At 40.3% G+C, this 21,847-nt stretch overlaps 1 protein-coding gene across 2 annotated transcripts; it reads right to left on the bottom strand.

Annotated features, from left to right (window-relative positions):
• Nucleotides 1–14,530: 14,530 nt before the first annotated feature.
• On the bottom strand, nucleotides 14,531–21,416 carry onecut1 (one cut homeobox 1). Of its 2 annotated transcripts, none has more exons than XM_061746329.1 (2): nucleotides 19,985–21,416; nucleotides 14,531–15,522 (listed from the first exon to the last, which is right to left on the bottom strand). In XM_061746329.1, exons 1-2 carry the CDS (start codon nucleotides 21,054–21,056, stop codon nucleotides 15,233–15,235), a joined length of 1,362 nt encoding a protein of 453 aa, XP_061602313.1. In that variant the 5' UTR covers nucleotides 21,057–21,416; the 3' UTR covers nucleotides 14,531–15,232. The 2 variants fall into 2 exon arrangements, with proteins under 2 accessions (XP_061602313.1, XP_061602323.1); XM_061746339.1 differs by having other exon boundaries at nucleotides 20,000–21,416.
• Nucleotides 21,417–21,847: the final 431 nt, after the last annotated feature.

The following is a 21,847-nucleotide window of genomic DNA, read 5'->3' as shown; positions in this document are numbered from 1 at the left end:
ATTTACTTTCCTAAAGAGGAGCAGGATGGGGCTCAGTTACCCATTCTGAAAGATGTTTAACTACGATTTCAGTGTCTCTTTTAGTGTTCTAGTGTCTCTCACGGGCGAAGGACGGATATCAGTCAGTGAGCCACATGAGTGAAAATGACAAATTAAAAGAAAATGTAAATGTTTCACTTAAAGACAATCAATGAGTATATAAAATTAAAATATTTAAAATAAATAAATGTGCTTTAATTCACTTTTTGTGTTTTTATTTAGGCTCTATTATAGGAATACATACATAGGAATGTCCACAGCATTTCAGTGTCAACAAAGGTATACTCTGTATATAATCTATACAGATTCTGAGCACATAATTTTAGTCTGTAAGTGGTTGACAGGTAGTTATTTTACATTTCTCGTAAATCTGTCTTATAATGTAAAATACTGGACCTCGGTTGTCCCGTATTTTTAAATCCAAAACTTGACAGGTATGGATAAATGAATTAAAAACGAGTTTTAAAATGAACACGGGCCCTGTGGTTGCTTGTTTACAGGCATGTAATGTTACCAGCAACAAACGTGTAAGGACAGAAGTTGACAGACAGGAGAAGGGCAGAGAAGAGAAGGGTTATTACTCTCTGACAGCTGATTGGTGAGTCAAATTCCCATGCGCGTTCACGTGCCCACGTGACGGTTCGCCGTGAACATTTTGTTCTGGTTTCTTTGGATTAAGGATCCAATAACGGCATGTATGTGAAATAGAGTCACGCTGAAACCGTGGCCAGGGGCTGAGAGACTCACATGCAGAAAATATGTCCAGTATTTTAATAGAGATGCTGTCACATGTTAGGATTTTATGAAACTGTTAAAACTAAGTATGAGGGTTTTTTTTCTATAAGATTGTACACTGATGGTTGCTCTCAGGGCAGAACCACCCAGACCCGGATTAACTCAGTCTGGTTCCCCAGGGTGACCCCACTTGAAGTGCCCCCCTCCTCCCACATTTTACGGTTAAAAAAAGGGAAATTTACTATGGTTATAAAGACCCAGAGGTGTCAAAAGTATTCACATTCATTACTCAGGTAGAAGTATAGATACTAGAGTTTAAAAATACTCCTGTAGAAGTTGAAGTATCAACTAGTAAAGTAAAAGTATAAAAGTCCTGGTTTCAAAACTACTTAAAGTATAAAAGTAAAAGTAATGTAAGGGGGAAAAGGCCATTAAGGACAAAAGCCATTGAAAATGAATGCATCTTAGTATAATGCAAATATATTAAAGAACCATATATGTGTACTATTGAGCATTAACATGTGTTTCAGAGAGCAGCAGGTATGATGACTAGTTGCCTATAAGTATTGTAATGGTGCAAAAAGTCAAACTTCAGAGGCATGTTATCATTTATCCTAACCTTTATTGGAATGTACATCCAAGTTTAGTTGCAGGAATCTGAGGGAACGGATGTAAGAACAAAACTGGACAAGAACATCTGAAACAACCACAACCAAATTCACTCTATCCGGATGGAGCAATTTAACTGGATAGTTTTTTTTAAAGGCCGAAATGAAATAGAGTAACGAGGCTGTTTTTAAAATGTAAGGAGTAAAAAGTACAGATAATTGCGTGAAAATGTAAGGAGTAAAAGTAAAAAGTCGTCTGAAAAATAATTACTCCAGTGAAGTATAGATAACCAAAATTTCTACTTAAGTAAGGTAACGAAGTATTTGTACTTCGTTACTTGACACCTCTGTAAAGACCATAGATTTACATGAACGTATTGCTGAAGCACATGCTCAACACTACTACTACAAATAGATGTAAGACAAGCAACCAATACCACAGATAGACACGAGTCTACAAACGCCAAACTACACTGATGCTCCAATCAGAATGCAACTCACATGCCAATGTAACACCACATGTTAACTATCATCATTTCCATCATATATGGCCTGTCTGAGGACTACATGCAAAACTATTACAGCATATGGCTAAACAATCAAACAGGCTTACTGAATGAATGAGCTGATGTGAAGAGAGGGAACAGCACATTAATAAAATAGCAATGTGTAAGCTGTTAGATTTAAGGTTGTTAAGTTGTTAAGGCACTCACTGAAACGCAATTCTTTTTATTTTATTATTATTATTTTCATTTTTATGATATCATTGGTTACTGCTGTACCTGTTTGCTCCTCTTCCAGCAAATATATATAGAAAATAACAAAATATGACATATATGGTCCAGTTAGTCATTTGATTTGGTGGCCCCTCATTGGCTGGTTCCCCGTTGGCGCTCGCCCGGTTCAGTATATGGATAATCCGGCCTAGCAATAACCGCATGTAAATAGAGTCACGCTGAAACTGTGGCCAGGGGCTGAGAGACTCACATGCAGAGAAGAAGTCCAGTATTTTGATAGAGATGCTGTCACATGTTAGGATTTTATGAAATTATTAAAAGTATGAGGTTTTTTTCTATAAGATTGTACACTGATGGTTGCTCTCAGTGCAGAACCACCTCTTGTTTTTATGATTAGACTGATTAGCTGAGTTCTTCTTTAGGTGAAGACGGTGAAGAGGAACGGATGTTTTAAGATTGATGCGTCCCATCCTGTTTTTCTCCGAGTTTTGGTTGTCGTAGATCTTTGCTGGGTTGGCATGTCGGATTAGAGATAGACAACAGAAAAGATATGGCTGAAGGTGTGACATGTTTAGGTTTCTTTCCCTGCAGTCGGCCTCCCAGATAAGGTTCAACAGATATGGATCAACATCAGCTCCTATAACGTACAAAACACCTCCCTTTTTCAGTATAAATATGACTAGATTGATGACCACAGCGTGCATTTCTCTCCGACCTATGTGGTTTGAGAAAAGTTTACCTCCGGCTGGAAAATATGGTGCATGATATAATAAAAGCTTGTATTAACTTTGATTCTGTTCACTGGTTTTCTTATGGTGCACCAGACAAACGAACATGAGGATCTTTCACACATCATAATCATGTTTCATGTTCTTATTTTTTGTTTAAAATCTTACTACTGGTCTACAAAGCGCTGAATGGTCTTGGACCAAAATACATGGTTGACCTGTTAGTTCCTATGAAGCTCCCAGACCCCTGAGGTTCATCTGGATCTGGTTTGTTGTGGTTCCAGAACCAGAACCAAGCAAGGTGAGGCAGCGTTCAGTTATTCTGCTCCTCACCGGTGGAACAAACTTCCTGTAGACCTGAGGTCTGCTCCAACTGTCAGCTCCTTTAAATCAGGCCTAAAAACATTACTGTTTTCTGAAGCGTACTCCTAAATTAAATACTTACCTGCTGTACTCTACTGCCCTTACTTTTTTTTTTTTTTTTTAATATCTTTTTATTTCACAATAATTTTCACAATTCACATTTTCACATGCATGATTTCCTGCCCTTACTTTTTAACAACTTGTGCTTTTTATTATTTTACCTATTTTCTTATCATTTTATTTGTTATTTATTCTATTTTTTTTTCATTGTATTGTATTATTATGTATTATTTCTATTTCCTTTTTTAATTGACTTGTTACTGTTTAATTGTGTATCTTTCTGCTTTTAATGTTGATGTAAAGCACTTTGAATTACCTTGTGTTGAATTGTGCTATACAAATAAACTTGCCTTGCCTTTATGTATGCTTTTTTTGTTAGGATTTTGATGACAACATTTAGTACATGTACAGACATGACACGGTAAACACTGTATACCAAATCAAGGCAACACATCAACAACCACAGAATCTGACAGTCCATGGAAGAGCGTGTAAGTAAGTTGGTCCATTATATGGTAAACACTTCCATCGGTTGTCAGGGATTGTCTGTTCGGTCACGACTTGATTTAGTCAAAAAGGTGCCCAAATAAAAAGTGTGTCCTATCCAGGACAGAGAAAGAGAACAAGTACATATATAGTGACGTACATATGCACAGATATGACTAATTATGTGAATTAACCAGGTATCTGACATTTTCCAGATATAGACACAACAATATTATTCCATATAGCCATTAAAAAAAAAAGTGGGTTGGGATCTTGATTTCCTTTTCTTCACATTCCTTTTTGCTATAGGCAAACATGAGGGTTTCTTGCTGCGAGAGTTATTGAGTTGAAAAACGTCATCCTAAAAAAGGTGAGCCAGCGTCTCATCACTTGACTTAGACTTGTCACAGGTACCTGAGGCAGAAGGAAAGGTCTTGTTCACTTTATATTTGGAGACAGGGATGTATGATTTTACACTGGATGAGTTGAAGTCTAGCATTAATAGAACATGCTTTAACCCTTTTCTAACCTCACAGCCCATCTGAAATGTCCTCACTGGTATTCTCTATTAATGCGTCCTTGGTGTGAAGAGAGGACGGTGCCAGTGGTGAGGGAGAAACACTGAAATCAAGCATTTGGATGTAGGGAGTTCTAGTTATAAGAATATAAAGGCTGTGCTGATCAGACATCTGGTCAAAGAAGTAGGGACTGTCTTACAAAAAGGAAAAAATAATAAGTAAGTATAATTAACAGATAGGTTTCACATGAGTGAATAAATCAGTTAAACTGTACAGGACTGTCTCAGAAAATTAGAATATTGTGATTTTCTGTAATGCAATTACAAAAACAAAAATGTCATACATTCTGGATTCATTACAAATCAACTGAAATATTGCAAGCCTTTTATTATTTTAATATTGCTGATCATGGCTTACAGTCTAAGAAAACTAAAATATCCTATCTCAAAAAATTAGAATATTCTGGGAATCTTAATCTTAAGCTGTAAGCCATAATCAGCAATATTAAAATAATAAAAGGCTTGCAATATTTCAGTTGATTTGTAATGAATCCAGAATGTATGACATTTTTGTTTTTTTAATTGCATTACAGAAAATAAAGAACTTTATCACAATATTCTAATTTTCTGAGACAGTCCTGTATATCACTTTTTATACAGCACGTGTAATACACATATTGTATCAGTACACACACACACACACACACACACACACACACACACACACACACACACACACACACACACACACACACATCCTCATTAACTCTCACCTCGACCCATATAGATGTATCAAGTATAACAATAGATGTGTCAAAGTACAAAAACCAGCTCTAAATTCAGCTGGCTTTATAAATGCAGGCTGGGATGCATTGCTGTTTTGATAAGAATAAAAAGGACAGAGAAAAAAAAAACTCTGATTTAATCTGCCCTCTTATAAAACCCCCACAGAGAAAAGGACAAGGCCACAGAGAGGATACTAGACTCTGCTTCATAAATGCTTTTGACAGCTGCTTCAAATTTGGATGAGACCTGTGCTACTGTGGCTGTGAGATCCTTTAAAGATGAACCAGGGAAAGAAAGAACTGATGTCTGCCAGTCTGCTGCTTTATTGAATTCTGAACTGACCAGACACGAGCAGCCCAGTGAATGTGGGTCATAAAGTCCACGACAAAGCAAACACCTATCTGTTGATTACAGGCTGTTATCAGACAGAAGAGCAAGGTTTACAAATATTTGGAGGTAAAACAGAATATTGATCATGGTGAGTCAAACATAGCTTTATACTGCTACCAAGCTTCAACCCATCTGACCTAATACTTTGTTTTTAAAAGGTTTCTGAAACCAAACTGTGTTGTGGAAAATCTACAGCAGTCAACTAAAACCAACAGTTTAAACCTAAGGCTTTCAAGGAAAATTATAGTCTTATGCCTTAATATTTCTGAATATCCATCCATCCATCCATCCATGATGTGCACTGTTACAGTTTTTGCCCATTGCTTGAACACTATAGACCCATGCTTAAACTAAAGTAACACAACTTGAAACTTTTGTTACCATACCTCAAACACATGTACCCATACCTTAAACCAAAGCGCTGCTTTGCACTCTAGTTGCAATTCTGCAACACACTTAGTCCTTTATGCAACACACTTGGTCCTGCATACTAGACTCTATTTCATACATAAGACACTTCGTTCACAAATGAAATCTCAGGGTGCCATTTGGAAAACACATGTTTCCAAAATACAAAACACATCGGTTAATTGCAACCATTCAAATACACACCTGAAGGCACCTGCTTGCTAAACGTAACACCAATCAGCCAGCTACAAAAAGGCCTCAGTTTAGCCATTTCAAGAACCTTGCAAGCATGGATGGAGGGAGAGCAAGAGGCAGAGGGAGAGGACGACAAGGAGGGCAAGGACAAGGTTGAAGAGGCAATGCACGGACCTCCATATCTGACGATATAAGGGCAACTTTGGTGGATCATGTTATAGATCATGGCCTGACAATGAGGGAAGCTGGGCAGAAAGTCCACCCACACCTCACACAGTGGCATCTATAATACTGTAAGAACATTCAGACTGGAAAACAGGTATGTTTTCCCCTCTCTACCTTCTACTCAGATGGTATTCACAGCCCTCTACAGTATATCACATTACCACATCACATGTACAGGGTATTGCAGGGTTCAGTACAGTGGATGATACAGTATATAAGGTGAAGTACTGTAAGAAAAAGAATCAAACTGATGACAATTTGTGTTTGTATTTCTCTAGAATGACTAGAAAACCTTCTGGGGGAGGACGCCAAGCCTGTTCACACAACCATGAGCCCACGTGCAGTATGCACAATTATGAGTTTACAATATAGTGTTTTTTCTATTTTTTTTTTTTTAGTTCACGTTACTATGTACAACATTGAGTAGGCCTATTTGGTTTGGTTTTTTTGGTTGCTTGAAAATGTGCCTGCTGAATAAACAAAAATAAAAAAACAAAATCAAAGACTGCAGTGTTTTATATAAAGTAGACTAGTGTGTTCTCCCTGATCTGAAAGTGTATGCATATGATACAAGTGTGTGTCATTTTGTTATCAGAGTTACATTTTGACCAAGTATTTTTAGGTTTTGATAGCAGAGTTAAGGCAGTGATAGTAGAGTTTCAATTTGACACAGATGTGAATGGTATATTTCCCAGTGTTGTGTCATGCTTACTTGTGTGTAGAGTTTTGGCACAATGAGCGAAATTTTGCAAAATGTGTTCAAGCAACGGGCAAAAACTGTAAATGACTGGTGTTGGTTTTGCCTTAAAAGATTGTTGATCCCAGGTGTTGAGTAATTCTGCATTCATCTTGGTTGATTTCAGGGTTTGACATTCCCCCCAGCCTTTCAGTTTCTGTTTTGCCCCACCTGTGTCCCATCTGCCCTGATTGTCTGCACCTGTGTCTCGTCATCCCCTGAATACATCTGGTCTTGTCATTCCCTTGTTCCCTGTCGGTCCGTTCTGTCAGGCTGGTGAGGTGAGGACCCAGATGCAGGAGAGCGAGGCAAGAGTTTGCAACAAAAAGGGTTTATTCCAAAAAGGCGAGGACCAAAAACAAAAGCGCTGCTTGGCAGGATCAAAAACTAACACAGGAACAGGGATCAAAACTGGAGCAAAAACAGGAAACATGGAGGGAAGCACAGTACGGACCGACAGGGAACAAGGGAATGACAAGACCAGATGTACTCAGGGGATAACGAGACACGACGAGACACAGGTGCAGACAATCAGGGCAGATGGGACACAGGCGGGGCAAAACAGAAACTGAAAGCTGGGGGGAATGTCAAACCCTGACAGTTGATTTGAATAGTGGCCCCTGGGTTCTTCAATAAGCTTTCACAATAAATCCCACCCCACCCCAAAAATGGCGGTGCCAAACCCATTTCACCTGAGAATTATTGCAAAGTAAATTAGTATACCTAACCAGGCTTATTCATCAGTCCAGCAAAGGGTTACAATGTTTTGTTGTTTAAAAAAAACAACCCGTTTTATCCTTTGCAGGGTCACGGGGGTCTGCTGGAGCCCATCCCAGCTAATTACAGGCGAGAGGCAGGGGTTCACCCTGGACAGTCTATCGCAGGGCTAATAATAATTTCAACAGTTATATATGCAGTGTTATTCTTTGCTCCAACCTTGAATGGTGGGCAGGACACATATCCTTGTGGGTTAAACAGAGATCCTGGCATGTCAGTGGTGAAATATATTTTTGTCCGCCTCTGAGCTATACATAACATATATGAAAGGCAATACATATCTCTCACAGTGGCCCTATTACACCCTCCCCCCATTGTTTCACAAAAAGCTTGACTGGAATAAGGATCACAGTAACGATCAGCTCAGCAGTAATTCAGTCTGAATGACTCAGATACAAACTCGAGAATTGATATTCTGAAATATTGAGTGTTCAGTAACTGGAGTAAGTATTGTGTTTTGAGTTGGTCCTTTCAAGATCCTGTTAATATTCTGTGTTGCCATTTGTTCAGCATAATATTCATATTTTCATGATCATGTGACCATAGGTCTACAGTAATTTTTTATTTTCATTCATGTTCTGCATGCAATTTTTATGATGTATTATTTATTTTTATTTTACGATTTTGTATCCTCATAGCTTTATTGTTAAATGTTATTAGGTGGGGGCTCCTCATAAGCCTACTGGCTTGCTCGCTCCTCCCTGCACAGTTTCTTTTAACTGCACTTATTTGTGTGATGTTATTTTTTATTGTATGTGCTAAATAAACTAAACTAAACTAAACTAAAATTAAGTGCAAGAATCCTTATGATTGGAAATGATATGTCACAGCCCCATCTAGTGGCAGAATGGCGGTAGTGCAAAAACTAAAAGTCAGGACGATGTCAGCATTCATTTAGATAGAGGTAAGATGAGAGGTTGAAATGAGGGTGTATTATGGTATTGTTCACAAATCAAGATACATTTTTTTGGCAGAATCACGTATTTGTTCAGCTAAGCTACAGGAGGTCAGACATTTACCACTGATCACTTTGTAATGGCGTATTTGTAGACTGGAGCACTAAATGAAGTGGAAAGTAATGGAAAAATCTATTAAGTTGACTTGACTTTATTGTTGCTGAGTTCAATCTCTTGAATTATTGATGGACTGAAAATGGTTTTCTTTACTCAGCCTTCTAAATGTATGACTCTCACATAATTAAACTAGCTTCAAGTAAACAGAGTATGCATATTCCAAGACTAAAACGCTGATTCAGATGCAGTTGAACAGTTTTGGATTCATTACATGTTTTTTCTGCACATTGGCACACCACCCTGAAACACCATTCAGCGAACATGAAGATGAAGTATTCCATGGAAATGAATAAGTAGTTTCAGACTTCTTGGGGTTATGCATATTTTATGGGAAGGTGATGGCTTTCCTTGCACTTTTGAAGAGTAAAGATGGAATCCTTATTTCATGATACAACAGTATATAAAGATATAGGTGATCTCAGGACATATTACAACTCCTGCAGATACTCTGGAGATGCTTTTTGAAAGAAAAGAAAGTAGCATTATTCAAAAAAAAGCCTTACTCATCACATTTTTTAAACAAATAATGATCACATTTTAATCTGTTGTATTGGTTTAAACAGCCGAATATATGCATGAATAAACTGATTGGATTTTTTTAGGCAGATAAGCTTATTTTACAGATGAAGACACCTTTGAGTCTTGTGATTGACTGGTCAACTGTCTCGCAGCGAGCGTCTTTGTGACCCAGACCAGACTGATGTGGCCAGAGACCACTAACGGATGGACGACCCCTCTAACTCGGGGACGAATTATGACAAAAATTATCCAATAACCCTGTGAAGCCACTTGTTATTCAGGTTTCCTTCCAAGACACGCTCGTTCGCCTGCATGTCTTATCCTCTGCTTTCCTTATCAGATTGAAACATTTATTAATTCAATTTACCTGTCTGTGCAAGGAAAAGACAAAAGAGACACACACACACACACACACACACACACACACACACACACACACACACACACACACACACACACACACACACACACACACACACACACACACACACACACACACACACACACACACAAAGAAGGGCCAAGCCTCAGAAGCTGGAAATACCAACAGTTTATTTTCTACTTTTTGTGACTACAGAAATGTTGAAACATTTGAACACTGAAAAAAAAGAAGAAAAAGCTGGATGACATCATCACTTGCTTCTCAATTTTCTTTCTTTTTTCTTTTTTTTTCTCTTTTTTTTTAAACATTTGCTTAGCAATCACAACAGATGATATTGCACAGCACTGAGAAAGCGGTAGTAAAGCCTGGGTAACAGCAATGACAAAATCAAGTCCTGAACCATGGAGTTGTACATCTGAGAGTAACACCGACAGCGTTGGCTCTCTGGCACACGTGCACACGTAAGCACAGGCACACAAACACGCATCATACACCCGCACGCATCAAAAGACCCGAAAACGTAAAAGCCATCGTGTGTTTGTGAAGGAATTTGAAAAGAAAAGATAACAAGGTTGACAAGAGCAATGAGATTTCATTTGGAAATGCAAGTGCAAAATTAAACTTCTACCGTAATCTTTTCCAATATGTATATGACAACAAATATGCCTGTTTATCAAAACCCTTCAAGCATCTTTGTATATGAATAGCTGGAGGATACCCCTCTGTGGGTGAGAAACTAGTTCCCCAGCGTAAGAGATCCAGATGATTGTCTTAGGCGCCGCAGTATTGTTATGAGACTTGTAGCCAAGCTACCCATCATATGGGAACTCCTTTAGGACAAAAAATAAATAACAAATAAGACAAAAAAAGAGCAACAAAAAATAGGTCCACATTGCATCAAACTATTTTTCTTCATTAGTACATGTCCCTATATTGAAAATGAAAGCACATACACTAAACTGAAGAAATTAAAAATTCTCCTTTTATAATGACCCCACGATTTAACCCCTCATGGACACTTTGGTACTTTGGACGCTCAGTCCTCGGAGAATCTGTGCTGTCTGAGCATGACGAGAAACCAGCTGCTCTGATTTGTAACCAGTCGACCTCACACATGCTTACACAGCTTAACACTAACCAGCAAAGGAACTAAAAACAACAAAATAACAACTGACAGTGGACAAAAATGCATTGGAGACATGCATGCAAATAAGCAGACACACAAAGTAGCTCAGCAGTGCTCGAAATCTGACTCACGATGGAGGACAGAAAAAGAAAATGAGCCATCCAAGTGTTCGTCCCCATTATACACTCACACATGGATTCCTTGGTTCTTAGCAGTTTTATTAGACTTTGCTTATAGTCATTACACGAGTACGCATCAAAACTACAGATACTAGGTGGAGCGAGGCGGCAGTGCCACGGCAGTAAAAACAGACCCAGCTCTCCGTGGCACGCCCCCCTGGCAGACCTGCTGCCCAGCCCACACTCCACCTCACTCTGTGCATGAGACAGCAAAGTGAACAGGACTTGCAGCCCTTGTTTTTTAAATGCTTGGGATTGTACATTGAACAGGAGATTCCCCACATGGTAGAGTCAGCTTGCCTACACAGCCTTTACGCCTTCTACATCCTGTACCCGTGAGAATGACAAATAAAAACAACAACAAGTCTACCTCACAAATGCCAGTGCTTTTTAACATTATACATATTTTTTTTTTCCAATTTTTGGTTTGTTTTAAAAATCTTTGGATGTGCAGTAATACTCATAAAATAATTGTGTTCAAAAAGTCAAAAGAATAGGAAAAATACACATACACACTGCTTTTTGCCAGCTTCTCGACAAAGTATCTCCCATTTAACTTTGTCAGCTTCAGCAAATCAACTGTCTGGGTTACTGGCAGTGTTCAAAACACACACTGAGATGCCAACTAGGACTTAGCTGAAGAATAATTAAAACTACCCTCCTTTGTTAGATCTAAGAGTGAGAATAAGGCTGTAACATAAACTGTCTTTTTTCTCCAAAAACCTAGTATGTACAAATCTAGATTTTCTACAAATGCATAAATTAAAGTAGTTAACCAATACAAAAATGCAGTTAAATTAAAAATCACAACTCACAAGTAGGTAAAAGGGAAAAATATGAACACAATATCACAGCAGTTGGTTTTACCCTGTAAAAGTAATAGTCTACCATTACAATATAGTTGTAACCCAACGTATGATGAAAAATACGCTCCTCCATCGCTAAAGTTTCATACATCAACCCTGAAACGTGTCCGCCGTGACATGAAACAGAGCACTTCTGCCAAGAAAATAAAGTAAGAAAAAAAAAATACAACTTCAAAATAGAAAAATTAGACAATTTCTTTTTTTTTTTTTTGAAGTGACAATAACAGTTACCACACAGCTGGAGTTCTGCCTTACTTTCTGAAAGACGTCTCAATGCAGAACTCAAAAGGAATTATTACTATGAGGTATTCAGAGACATTGGTAAAGACATGCACGGCCAGAGTGCTGGACCTTCCCACACACAGCAGAGAGACGAGGACGGTACAGGGAAAGAGGGATAAAGGGGAGCAGAGGGGAGGAGGAGAAGAAAAAAAGACCTTTGGTTTTTATCTGTAGAAGTGGCCAACGTAAAAATCCTTTGGTATGTTTTCATTGCATGGTTGCACTGGCAAAAGCACCACGGTGTGTGTTTTTTTTTCTTTTTTTTTTTAGGAAAAAAACTAAAAACAAAAAAAAAACTAAAACCCAACAACAACCTTTTTTCCTTGTTTTCTTCAGTTGTGGCCCTTCTACAGGCTGAGGTATTCACAGAGTCAAAGGTGAGAGGTCAACAGCGGTTTAACACTTTGGTTCAAGCAAGGCACTCGTCCTGGGAGTTTTAGAAAGATTGCAACACGTCTACTTTCAGGAACATGTCTGCCTATAGTTGAGTCAACATTTCTGCCCATGGCTATGTCAGGCTGTCTGCCTGTTGTTATGTGGGGATGTCTGACCTTTGTTGGATCTGTATAAGCAACCTATAAATACACACGCAGAGGCAGGGCCAAGTGGAGCAAAAGCTATAATAAATAAATAAATAAAACTATGACGGGGGAAACTACACCTAGTTCTCATAGATTTTTTTTTTTAACCATTCATGAATCAAAATAGAAATTTTATTTCATATATTTGTAGGCTCATCACAATATCAGATATTACATTTTGACTGTCTTTTTGAAAACACAGTGGTAGGGAATGAATGAATTGGTATGACTGTGTTCCCCTCGGGCACCTGCACGGCTGCTTGTGTGTATCTATGGCCGGATCAGCACATCTGCCTATAGCTACATCAGCAGGACTATCTATGGAGCCGTAATCAAGAGCACAGATGAAGCAAGAGCACGCATAGCAGGGGTGCACGGGTTGATTCCAGGTTTTTCTTTTTTTGGGAGGGGGGGGAAAGAAGGGGAGGAAAAGATAGAGGGGGAGGAAAGATAGAGGAGCACACATACATCTTTTTAACACCACTCAGAGACCGTGCAATGAGAAAAAATCTTTGGTTATCTTTGGTATCATCAAAGTGATAGAAATCACGTATGGAACTTGAGTGAGGTAGCATCTTTGGTTCACACTATAAAACCAGCACAAAATCAGCAGGTCTTTTACACATTTTTTGTTTGTTTCTTGTCATATTTTTGGTTGTTTTCTTTTTCACTCAGAGATGAAGAAGCAGCTTCCTTTGGTCTCTCCTTCAGCGCTTGTTTGTGATGAATGAAAAGCTGCTAACCCTGGCCAAAAGGAGGACGACGGTGGGCGGGGGGGGCAGCTTAATATATCTAATGCAGTGCCGCCCTGGGCCAGCCCTGTGTAGTGCTTTCCTCCTAGTGCTGAAATGCATGGCTTACTGGGAGAGGCAGAGGCGGGGAAGGAGGAGAGGAGGGCGGGGGGTGTCGGCAGCAAGCTCGGGGAAGGAGGGGGGGGCACGCTTTTGTATTCAGGTGACGAGCTGACATTGCTGTGTAAGCGCCTGAAAGTGATTTGATCATTGATATCATCTCCTCTGCCCTACATCTTTGATGAGGAGATAAAATCAAATACATATGAAGCGTACAGGGAGGATGGAGTGACACTCCGTTCTTATTATCAAAGTGGTAATGCAGTTTGAAAAGAAACCCTCTCTCAGTGTCAACATCACACATAGAGCGAGTGCCTCCTGTTTTCACTTTTGTGAAGAAAAAACACTGCGTATTTGTACGTATTTGGTTTGCCACCGACTGGCATTTGAAAATAAGATAAAGCCAAACCTGTAAGCACTTCCTTTAGCATATTTGACAGGTTATGATGTGTCTGTATTGATCTATCTTCACATCGAACATTCACAGTAACATTCTGACTGATTGTGAAGTTAAAACTGGAATATTCTGTTTGATTTAAGAAGGCAACTATAAGGCAAGTATCAATAACTCATAATCAGGTTCAGGTTATATAATATTTCTTCAATCGAGGTGCTCAAATTTAAGCATGATGAAAAAAAAATGATGTAGTGGCCATGAGTAATAATGTTCTCTTTGGAATAGGAAAAGCAGGGAAAAAGGGAAAAGTAAGATTATTGACAGCAAAATATACTCTTTGGTCAAATTAAAACTAGCATTGTTGCTATAGAGAGGTATAGAAGGCATTGTTTCTCTTATTTCATATCACACAATGCCTCAGCATGTTGGAAGAAAGCACTACCATGTGGGTTAAGTCTTTTTTTTTGTCTTATTTGGCTTAGGGGTTGGGCTTTTGGTTTTGGGTTAGCAGTTTACTTTATGATCATTTCCCCATCTGTCTGGAAAGCTTGACAGAAAGATAGACAACTGCACAGACAGACTGATAGACACACAGACAGGCATACGGTCAGACAGTCCATGCCACCTATCCAAACAAGGTTGCAAAACATTCTGGTAGCTCCTGCAGGATTTGTTTTTCTCTAAAAGGTGATTGGCCATCCCACCAGAACTCCACATTCGTCCTTGTTTTTCAAGGCTGTGGACAGCTGCAGATTGGACTCCCAATAGGCTGATTAAACCTCCATTTAGGACCCATCATTAAAACCAACCAATACGATTGAAGATAAGGATGGCCAGTGAAAGATTGATGCAGAGTGGGGAGGTGAGGGGTGCAGTAAAGCTAAAGACCAGTGTGTGTGTGTGTGTGTGTATGTATGTGTGTGCATGTGTGAGGGGGAGTGAAACTATAGTCTTTTGCAGTATGTTACACATAAATGTGTTGCTGAAACAAACATTTTAAAGCAAGTCAAACAAGAAGTCTTTGGTTTGTTTTTTCATCTTTGGATACTATAAATATCAATATAGTACAGATTTAAGGGCAAAACGTTGCTTCAAGGTCTCTTTAAGTTTTCTTTGTTTCTTTTAAGTTTTAAAGCTTTTCCACCGAGGTTGAGTGAGTCCATGAGTTGGTCAAACCAGTCCGACTTCAGGCTTTGGTGCAGGCATTAGGGCCAGAGTTGACTGAATGACCAGAGCCGTCGTCCACCCACTTATCCAGGCTCCGGCGACGCGCGTTCATAAAGAAGTTGCTGACTGTGGCCAGCTCCAGGCCCAGCTGCTGGGCGATGGTGAGCTGCAGCTCTTTGGACGGACGCTTGTTCTCCTTAAAGATGGCGTGGAGCGTCCGCCGCTGCACATCTGTGAACACCAGCCGGGGCTTCTTGGTGGCGTTGCCCCGCTCGTTTCTGCCGTGGTCCTGCTCCTTCCGCTTGCACGCTGCAGGAAATTCAGAAGAAAGACAAAGAAGACGTTTACAAAAAAAAGGCAGAAAATGGAAAAGCAATAATTTTATGAGAAGATCAGATGCAATTTCTGCAGATTTTACTTCTAGTTTATTAGTTACAGTCAATATCAGCTGACTGCATTCAAAAAATTGATAGAACTTAACAACTAAAACAGATATTTCTGTTTCATTTCAAGGGCAATTTACCAATTGCATCTCGAAAGCATAATAATTTAAAGAGACAAGTCATCATGTCCTTAAACAAAAGTCAAGAACTACATTTGACATTTTGTAGCATGCCATGAAAGTACTGTAATGTCAGGATTTTCTTTAAAACACTTTTTTTACAAGCAGGCTTTCCCCTGAACTCTTCCCTTGACCCCCTTTTATTCAAATATTTTTTTTAATTTATTTTTTTATCTTTTTGCTGCCCACAACTTTTTATCTTACTAAGTAGCTAGGTTTTGTCTTAGTTTCTTAGTCTTGTTTATAGTCTTCTTTGTAAAGCGCTCTGAGATCTGTCGTTTCAGGTGAAAAGCGCTATATAAATGGAAATTATTATTATAAATTATTATTATTATTTCTTTATGATTTGGTGGTTTTGAAAAATAATTGTCAGTGAATTCACATTCAAAACCTAGATTGATAAATACATTGACCCATTGATTATAGGCTTAAATTGGGTGATTTAAGTGATTCGGTGATTGGATTCAATAAAAAGAAATTCAAAGGGCTGGATTAAAATATACAAAACTTTTTGTTTTTTTGTTGTTTTGATGCATTGTGTACTGTAGTGGTGGATTCGGTAGTGAAAGTGCAGCCACAATTAGTCTATTTATAGATTCCTGCTCGCTGACAAGCTGATCCTTGTGTCTCCGACTCTGTTCTGTGACATTTAACCCAGCAGAATCAGGCCACAGCATGCAGATTGGAAGCTGTGCTATGAGTGATAGGGCAAATCACCAGGATGAATAGCACTTTCTCATTTCACCGTGTTCTTTCCCTACAGTACACGGCGGCCTTTCCCCATTAAAACCCCCAGACAGGCCGAGACAATGAGCGCTGTCCGCGGTGCTGAAACCAACCAGCTCGGATCACGTACAGAAATAAACAGAGCCTGCTTCAAAGCCTATCAAACATCTGATAGACAGACAGCCGCGGGAATAACCCAACATCAAGTCAAACCTCCCTTCACTCCACCTCATTGTTCTTTCCTTTTATGATTTTTCCATCCACAGCCTAATACAGCTATCCAAGTGGAGTTTCACCAGAGAGCTGAGCCCAGACCAGGAGGGGGCAGACGCGGGCTGTTAGAGTCAGGCCCGATATAGACCCACTGGAAAATGAATAAGTGCCATTTTCTAACCACAGAAACAAGTATTAAGCCGCCACTGATTTATTGTGAGAATCACAAGGACTGGATAAAGGGGTTTTATTATATTGCTTCTAACAAAGAGATGAAAAAACACAAACGATTGTGAGATTTTGATTCTTTAGGGTGATATGAGATATGATGGACTTCCAGTTGTATATATAATACTTGCAGAGGGGTTGATTGGTGTACTTGTATGAGGAGAGTTGGTATCAGAATGCTCTCATTATATTTGCAGCGCTCTAGAAGATAATTGAGTACAGTGATAATAGAAACATTAATAAAAATATTAAATAAAAGTAAATATTTGAACACATGACTTCATTTTTGGCATGTGCTAGTATACAGTGCAGCGGCCTATACTGGCATGATCATAAACTGAAGTACAATTGTGTGTATGAGCAGCCCGGTGTCTCCAGCGCTGGTAAATATTAACAGGAAGCCGGAGCTCCTCGTGTTAAGGGCTGCTATAAATCAGCCGGAGTGAAGGCCACTTAGACAGCAGCAGGAGCCGCCACAGAGCCGCTCAGCCCGGCTCCACAGGCCCGGCCGGAGTGGCCGCTTTTCCCAGGACCAGGGGACAGAACAACGGCCTCATTATCTGGCTAATCACACACACACAGACACACACACACCGCTGCTGCTCCCGGCTAATCATTACAAATACACAGATAACTCCACACTCAAACAAATAGCTCACACTGACTGGGCCTACTGACATGATGTGACGACAGTCCTGCGTTTCATCAAATAAAACGGTGCCAAAATGCTGCAGATATTCCAACAGAAACCCAGCCTTGCACGTATTATGTTGAGAATCATAATTAACTACACCGCAGTTATTCCATTGTAGAAAATAACTAAATCAATCAACAAGAAACAGAAAATAGAATCGAGATTTAAACAATGTAGATATGAATAAAACTGATTTAGATTCTCTATCGATGCATTTTTCTGAATTCATTTGGGTTGGATGTGCCAATTGTATTCTATTTTATTCTATTATATTCTATTCAAGGCCAGAGATTCATTTATTAATTTCAGAAGGATAAAATCAATAAGTATATCACTTCAGCACACAATCACATAGCCTATCTTTTTTTCACCCTGGAACCGACCGATCGATAAAATGGTGCTCAGTCTATTATGCCAAAATTAGTTCTGATTTTACCTGCGCTTTTGATATTTTTTCCCCTATTATTTATAGATTTAGATTTTTTTTATTTGAACTGGAAAAAAAATATTTGTATATGTATCTATTTATATATTTAAATACGTGATTAAAATATGATGATCATATATATGATCATATATATGATGCATACGTGAGCAAAAATGAACAAACAAACAAACCTGGATGACCACATCTGACCTACTGATTTATTTTCCCCATAGAGCCAGTATTAATATCTCTTCCTCTGAAAAACATTTAAACCATCACCAAAAATCAATAGACTACTGGGCTGACTTTTGATGTAATCACCGCCTGATCACTCAAAAAACAAAATTAAGAACAAATACAATCTGCTTTCAAAAGTAGAGGGAGCTCTTCAAACAAATACATAAAAAACTAATTTGTGATTCAGTGATAAAGCCACATTCTCAAGCCTTATACACACGCAGCAACAGCAGATGGCAAAACTGAAAAATAATCAATCGAGATTACAACCACGTGAAGATGTGCACGCACATACACACACTTATAAACAAATGCCTGCACTTTCCATCTACCAACTGCAGCCTCGCTTTTTAAAAAAGCCAAAAAAGCAATTAATAAAATCAGCATGTAAAATTGAAAAAAAGAAAAAGAAGTAAAAATAAAGACACAAAATAACACTCGCGTATATTTGGGCTTCTGTCTGCGCCCCTAATTGACTCTTTCATACTTCAGGGACAAATTAATACAGAAATCTATCAGTCAATTAGGAGGCATCAGTCAAGGCAAGGTTAGTTTACGAGCTGAAGACGAACACCTCTTTTCTATTTGACTTTATTCTGTTGAGAAACGAAAGCCCCTTTTCTCAGAGCGAGGGTCAAAGCACTTTTCACCTGCTAAATAATGCATGACACCAACTTCACTTGACATTTAAATCTAGTTTATCACCCACTCTCTGGAACACGTGCGCAGACACTTTCCTCTGCTGGTGTTTACACGAAGGGGACACGAAAAAGGGGCTGATCAGTTGCATCCACTCCAAAATAAACACATTCCTAACGAATTTGGTGGAAGGATCGGTTTACGTATACACGCAGACGGTCGATATTTTGAGGTAAAATGACATGAGCACTCGTTTCACACAAGCCCAACTAGTGCTAGGGACAAAAAGAGGGATGCTGACCGACCCATTTTGTGCAAAATTACAGCTTAATCGTTTATTAATGTGTTTTTCTTGTGTTTATTTAGAACAAATAACATTTTATTTGCAATCATAAATCTCTAAAACGAGTCTTAAGGAACCAAGGATCACATTACCCAAAACTATGGCCCACATCTCTCCAGAGTGGACGGATATGAATCTTTTCTTTGTTATGTGGCAAAATCAGCCCAGTGGGATCATCGTTTTAAACGTGACCTCGGTGTGTTTTCTTTTTCTTTATTACAAAGCTGGAGATCAAATTTGGCTCTCTGGCTCGAACTGCCATTTACTTTTTATTTATTTATTTTTATCCTTATTTTCTTACACTAGTCAGTAGCTTATGTTGCTACAATGTTTTTATTGTCTTGTTTTGATTGTTTTTGTTTTTTTATTTTTTATTTTTTATTATGTTGGCATAATGTTATGTTCGCATGTGTTAGCTAGTCATATTTAAGGAGAGAGGGTGAGAGTTTATAAGTTTTACTTCTTCTCACTCCGTTTCGAATATGTACTTTGTTATGTCTCATGTTAAGACGATTGTCTTATTTCTTTCTTTTTTTATATGATTCATATTCGAAATAAACACTACTACTACTACTACTCCACAAGAGGTAACATTCAGAGTCCAGTGAACTTCTGAGTTGAATCTAAGCATCTTTTTCCCCCTGCATGCATGTGCAACACATTCAAAAGCAAGAAAGAACAAAAAAAGGGGGGGGACTTTACCGAGGCTTCGCTCACCTGCGAGCCTGAGCGCACTCATGCGCTGGAACTCAGGCTCCTGCAGCCACTTCCACATGCGGCGGAAGGTCTCTCTGCCGGACTTGAGCTTTGACCAGGGCTTGGGGTTCCTCAGCAAGTCGGACAGGGTCCCCTGAGACCTGCACAAAACCCGCTGGGCAAAGATGGCCTGAGGGATGCTGTAGCGCTTCAGCTCCGTGGTGATCCTCTGCGCCACCTCTTTGGTATTCACCTCCTCCATCTGTCCCCCAGAAACCCCATTTCCTCCAGCGCCGCCCCCCTGCTGCCCGGGCCCGGAGGCCTGCTCCCGGCCGTTCCCCAGCCCCTGTCCGTGCCCCTGCGCGCCCAGGTGGGCGTGCGGGTGGTGGTGCAGGCCGTTGATCTGCACCATGCCCGCGGAGGAGCTCATGTGCTGCTCGTGTCTGCTGAGCATGGCCGGATGGTGAGCCTCGAACCCGCTGGGCGTGAGCATCTTCTCCCCGGGCATGGCGGCCCCGGGATGAGCATAGGGAGGGATGCCGGCCTGGGACGTGTGGATGCTGGCCAGCCCGGAGCCGGACAGCGGGGACAGGCTCTGGCCCATGCACGGATCCTTGTGATGATATGCGGGATACAGACTGTTCATGGGCGCCAGACTCCGGTCCTCTCGCATCAGCGTGAAGCTGCCGCTCACATTCCCCGGGATCCTCTGGTGGGAATGCGGGTGAGGATGATGGGGATGGTGGTGGTGGTGGTGATGGGGAGAAAACTTGTCGGACACGGTGGAGATGGGGGGCAGGGGCTGCAGGGGGGTGAGAGTGGTGTAGGTGGTGCTGGCACTCATGCCGGGGGGCGCGTCGCACATGCTGATGGCGGGATGCAAGTGTCCGGGATGGCTGGGGTGATAGTCTCCACTGTCCAGCAGGGTCGCCATGCCCATGGCGCGGTGGCTCAGACCCCGATGGCTCGGACGGGTATGCGGACTGTGGCCACTCAGCAGCTCTCCGTGACCGCCCACGGACTCATGGCTCACTCCATGCAGGTCGCCTATATTCTCCATCGACAGCTGTGCGTTCATGATCCGCGCAGCTCTGTGGACAAACCATCTATCTGACCTACTGCAGTTAGCTGATGCCCAGAAGTCCACACATCCAGGAAAGTTCAGTTTTCTTTTGTTGTTCTCCCTCCTTCCTTCCTGCAGTATAGCCTCCTCTGCTATTGCCTCTTCTTGCGTTCTGATATTCGCCTATAATTAATAAATTCTCCTACCTTTGTTCCCAGAGTGAACACTCCTTTCGAAGTTCTTCTCTTTTTTTAATATATATATTTATATAATATATTTTTGTTTTTCTTTTTTTCTTAAAAAAAAATCAAATTCTCTCTATAATTCAAGCCCCCCCGCCGCCAACCAGCTGTCCTTGCGCTCCGGTCGGGTGCCGCGCCATCTCTCTAGTTGTGTATGCCCTGTCCCTGTTCCACCGCAGCACACATCACACTGTCTGCACATGCGCACTCTGGACACCCATCTCCTCCCATACTCTCTCTCTCTCCCTCTCTCTCTCCCTCCCTCTCTCTCTCCCTCTCTCTCTATCTCAAACACACACACACACTAACACACACACTAACACACTAGCGCACACTCATTTCTCTGACGTCAAGTGCCTTATTAAGGAAGGGAGGTATCAAACCACTTGCTTAACGTTGTCCGTTACAAGCCATATTTAGCAGCCCCACAAGCCTTTACTGCAAATGTTAATAATGTAAACACGCGGCTCAAAGAATCGACCGGTGGAAATGGACCTGGACACAACGGTCAATGTTCAGTTCCCAACTGCTACCAGAAAATTATCAAATTAATTAAGGCTATTA

This window comes from Cololabis saira, chromosome 2, assembly GCF_033807715.1.
Source record: "Cololabis saira isolate AMF1-May2022 chromosome 2, fColSai1.1, whole genome shotgun sequence".
Taxonomy (NCBI): Eukaryota; Metazoa; Chordata; class Actinopteri; order Beloniformes; family Belonidae; genus Cololabis; species Cololabis saira.
Note: the sequence above shows the minus strand (reverse complement) of the source record. Positions and strands in the feature narration are given on the sequence as shown.

Coding starts and splice junctions, on each gene's coding strand:
- onecut1 (XM_061746329.1), bottom strand. CDS start 21,056: ATGAACGCACAGCTGTCGATGGAGAATATAGGCGACCTGCATGGAGTG. Junction 15,523..19,984: donor CGCAGGTGAGCGAAGCCTCG/GTAAAGTCCCCC, acceptor AATTTCCTGCAG/CGTGCAAGCGGAAGGAGCAG.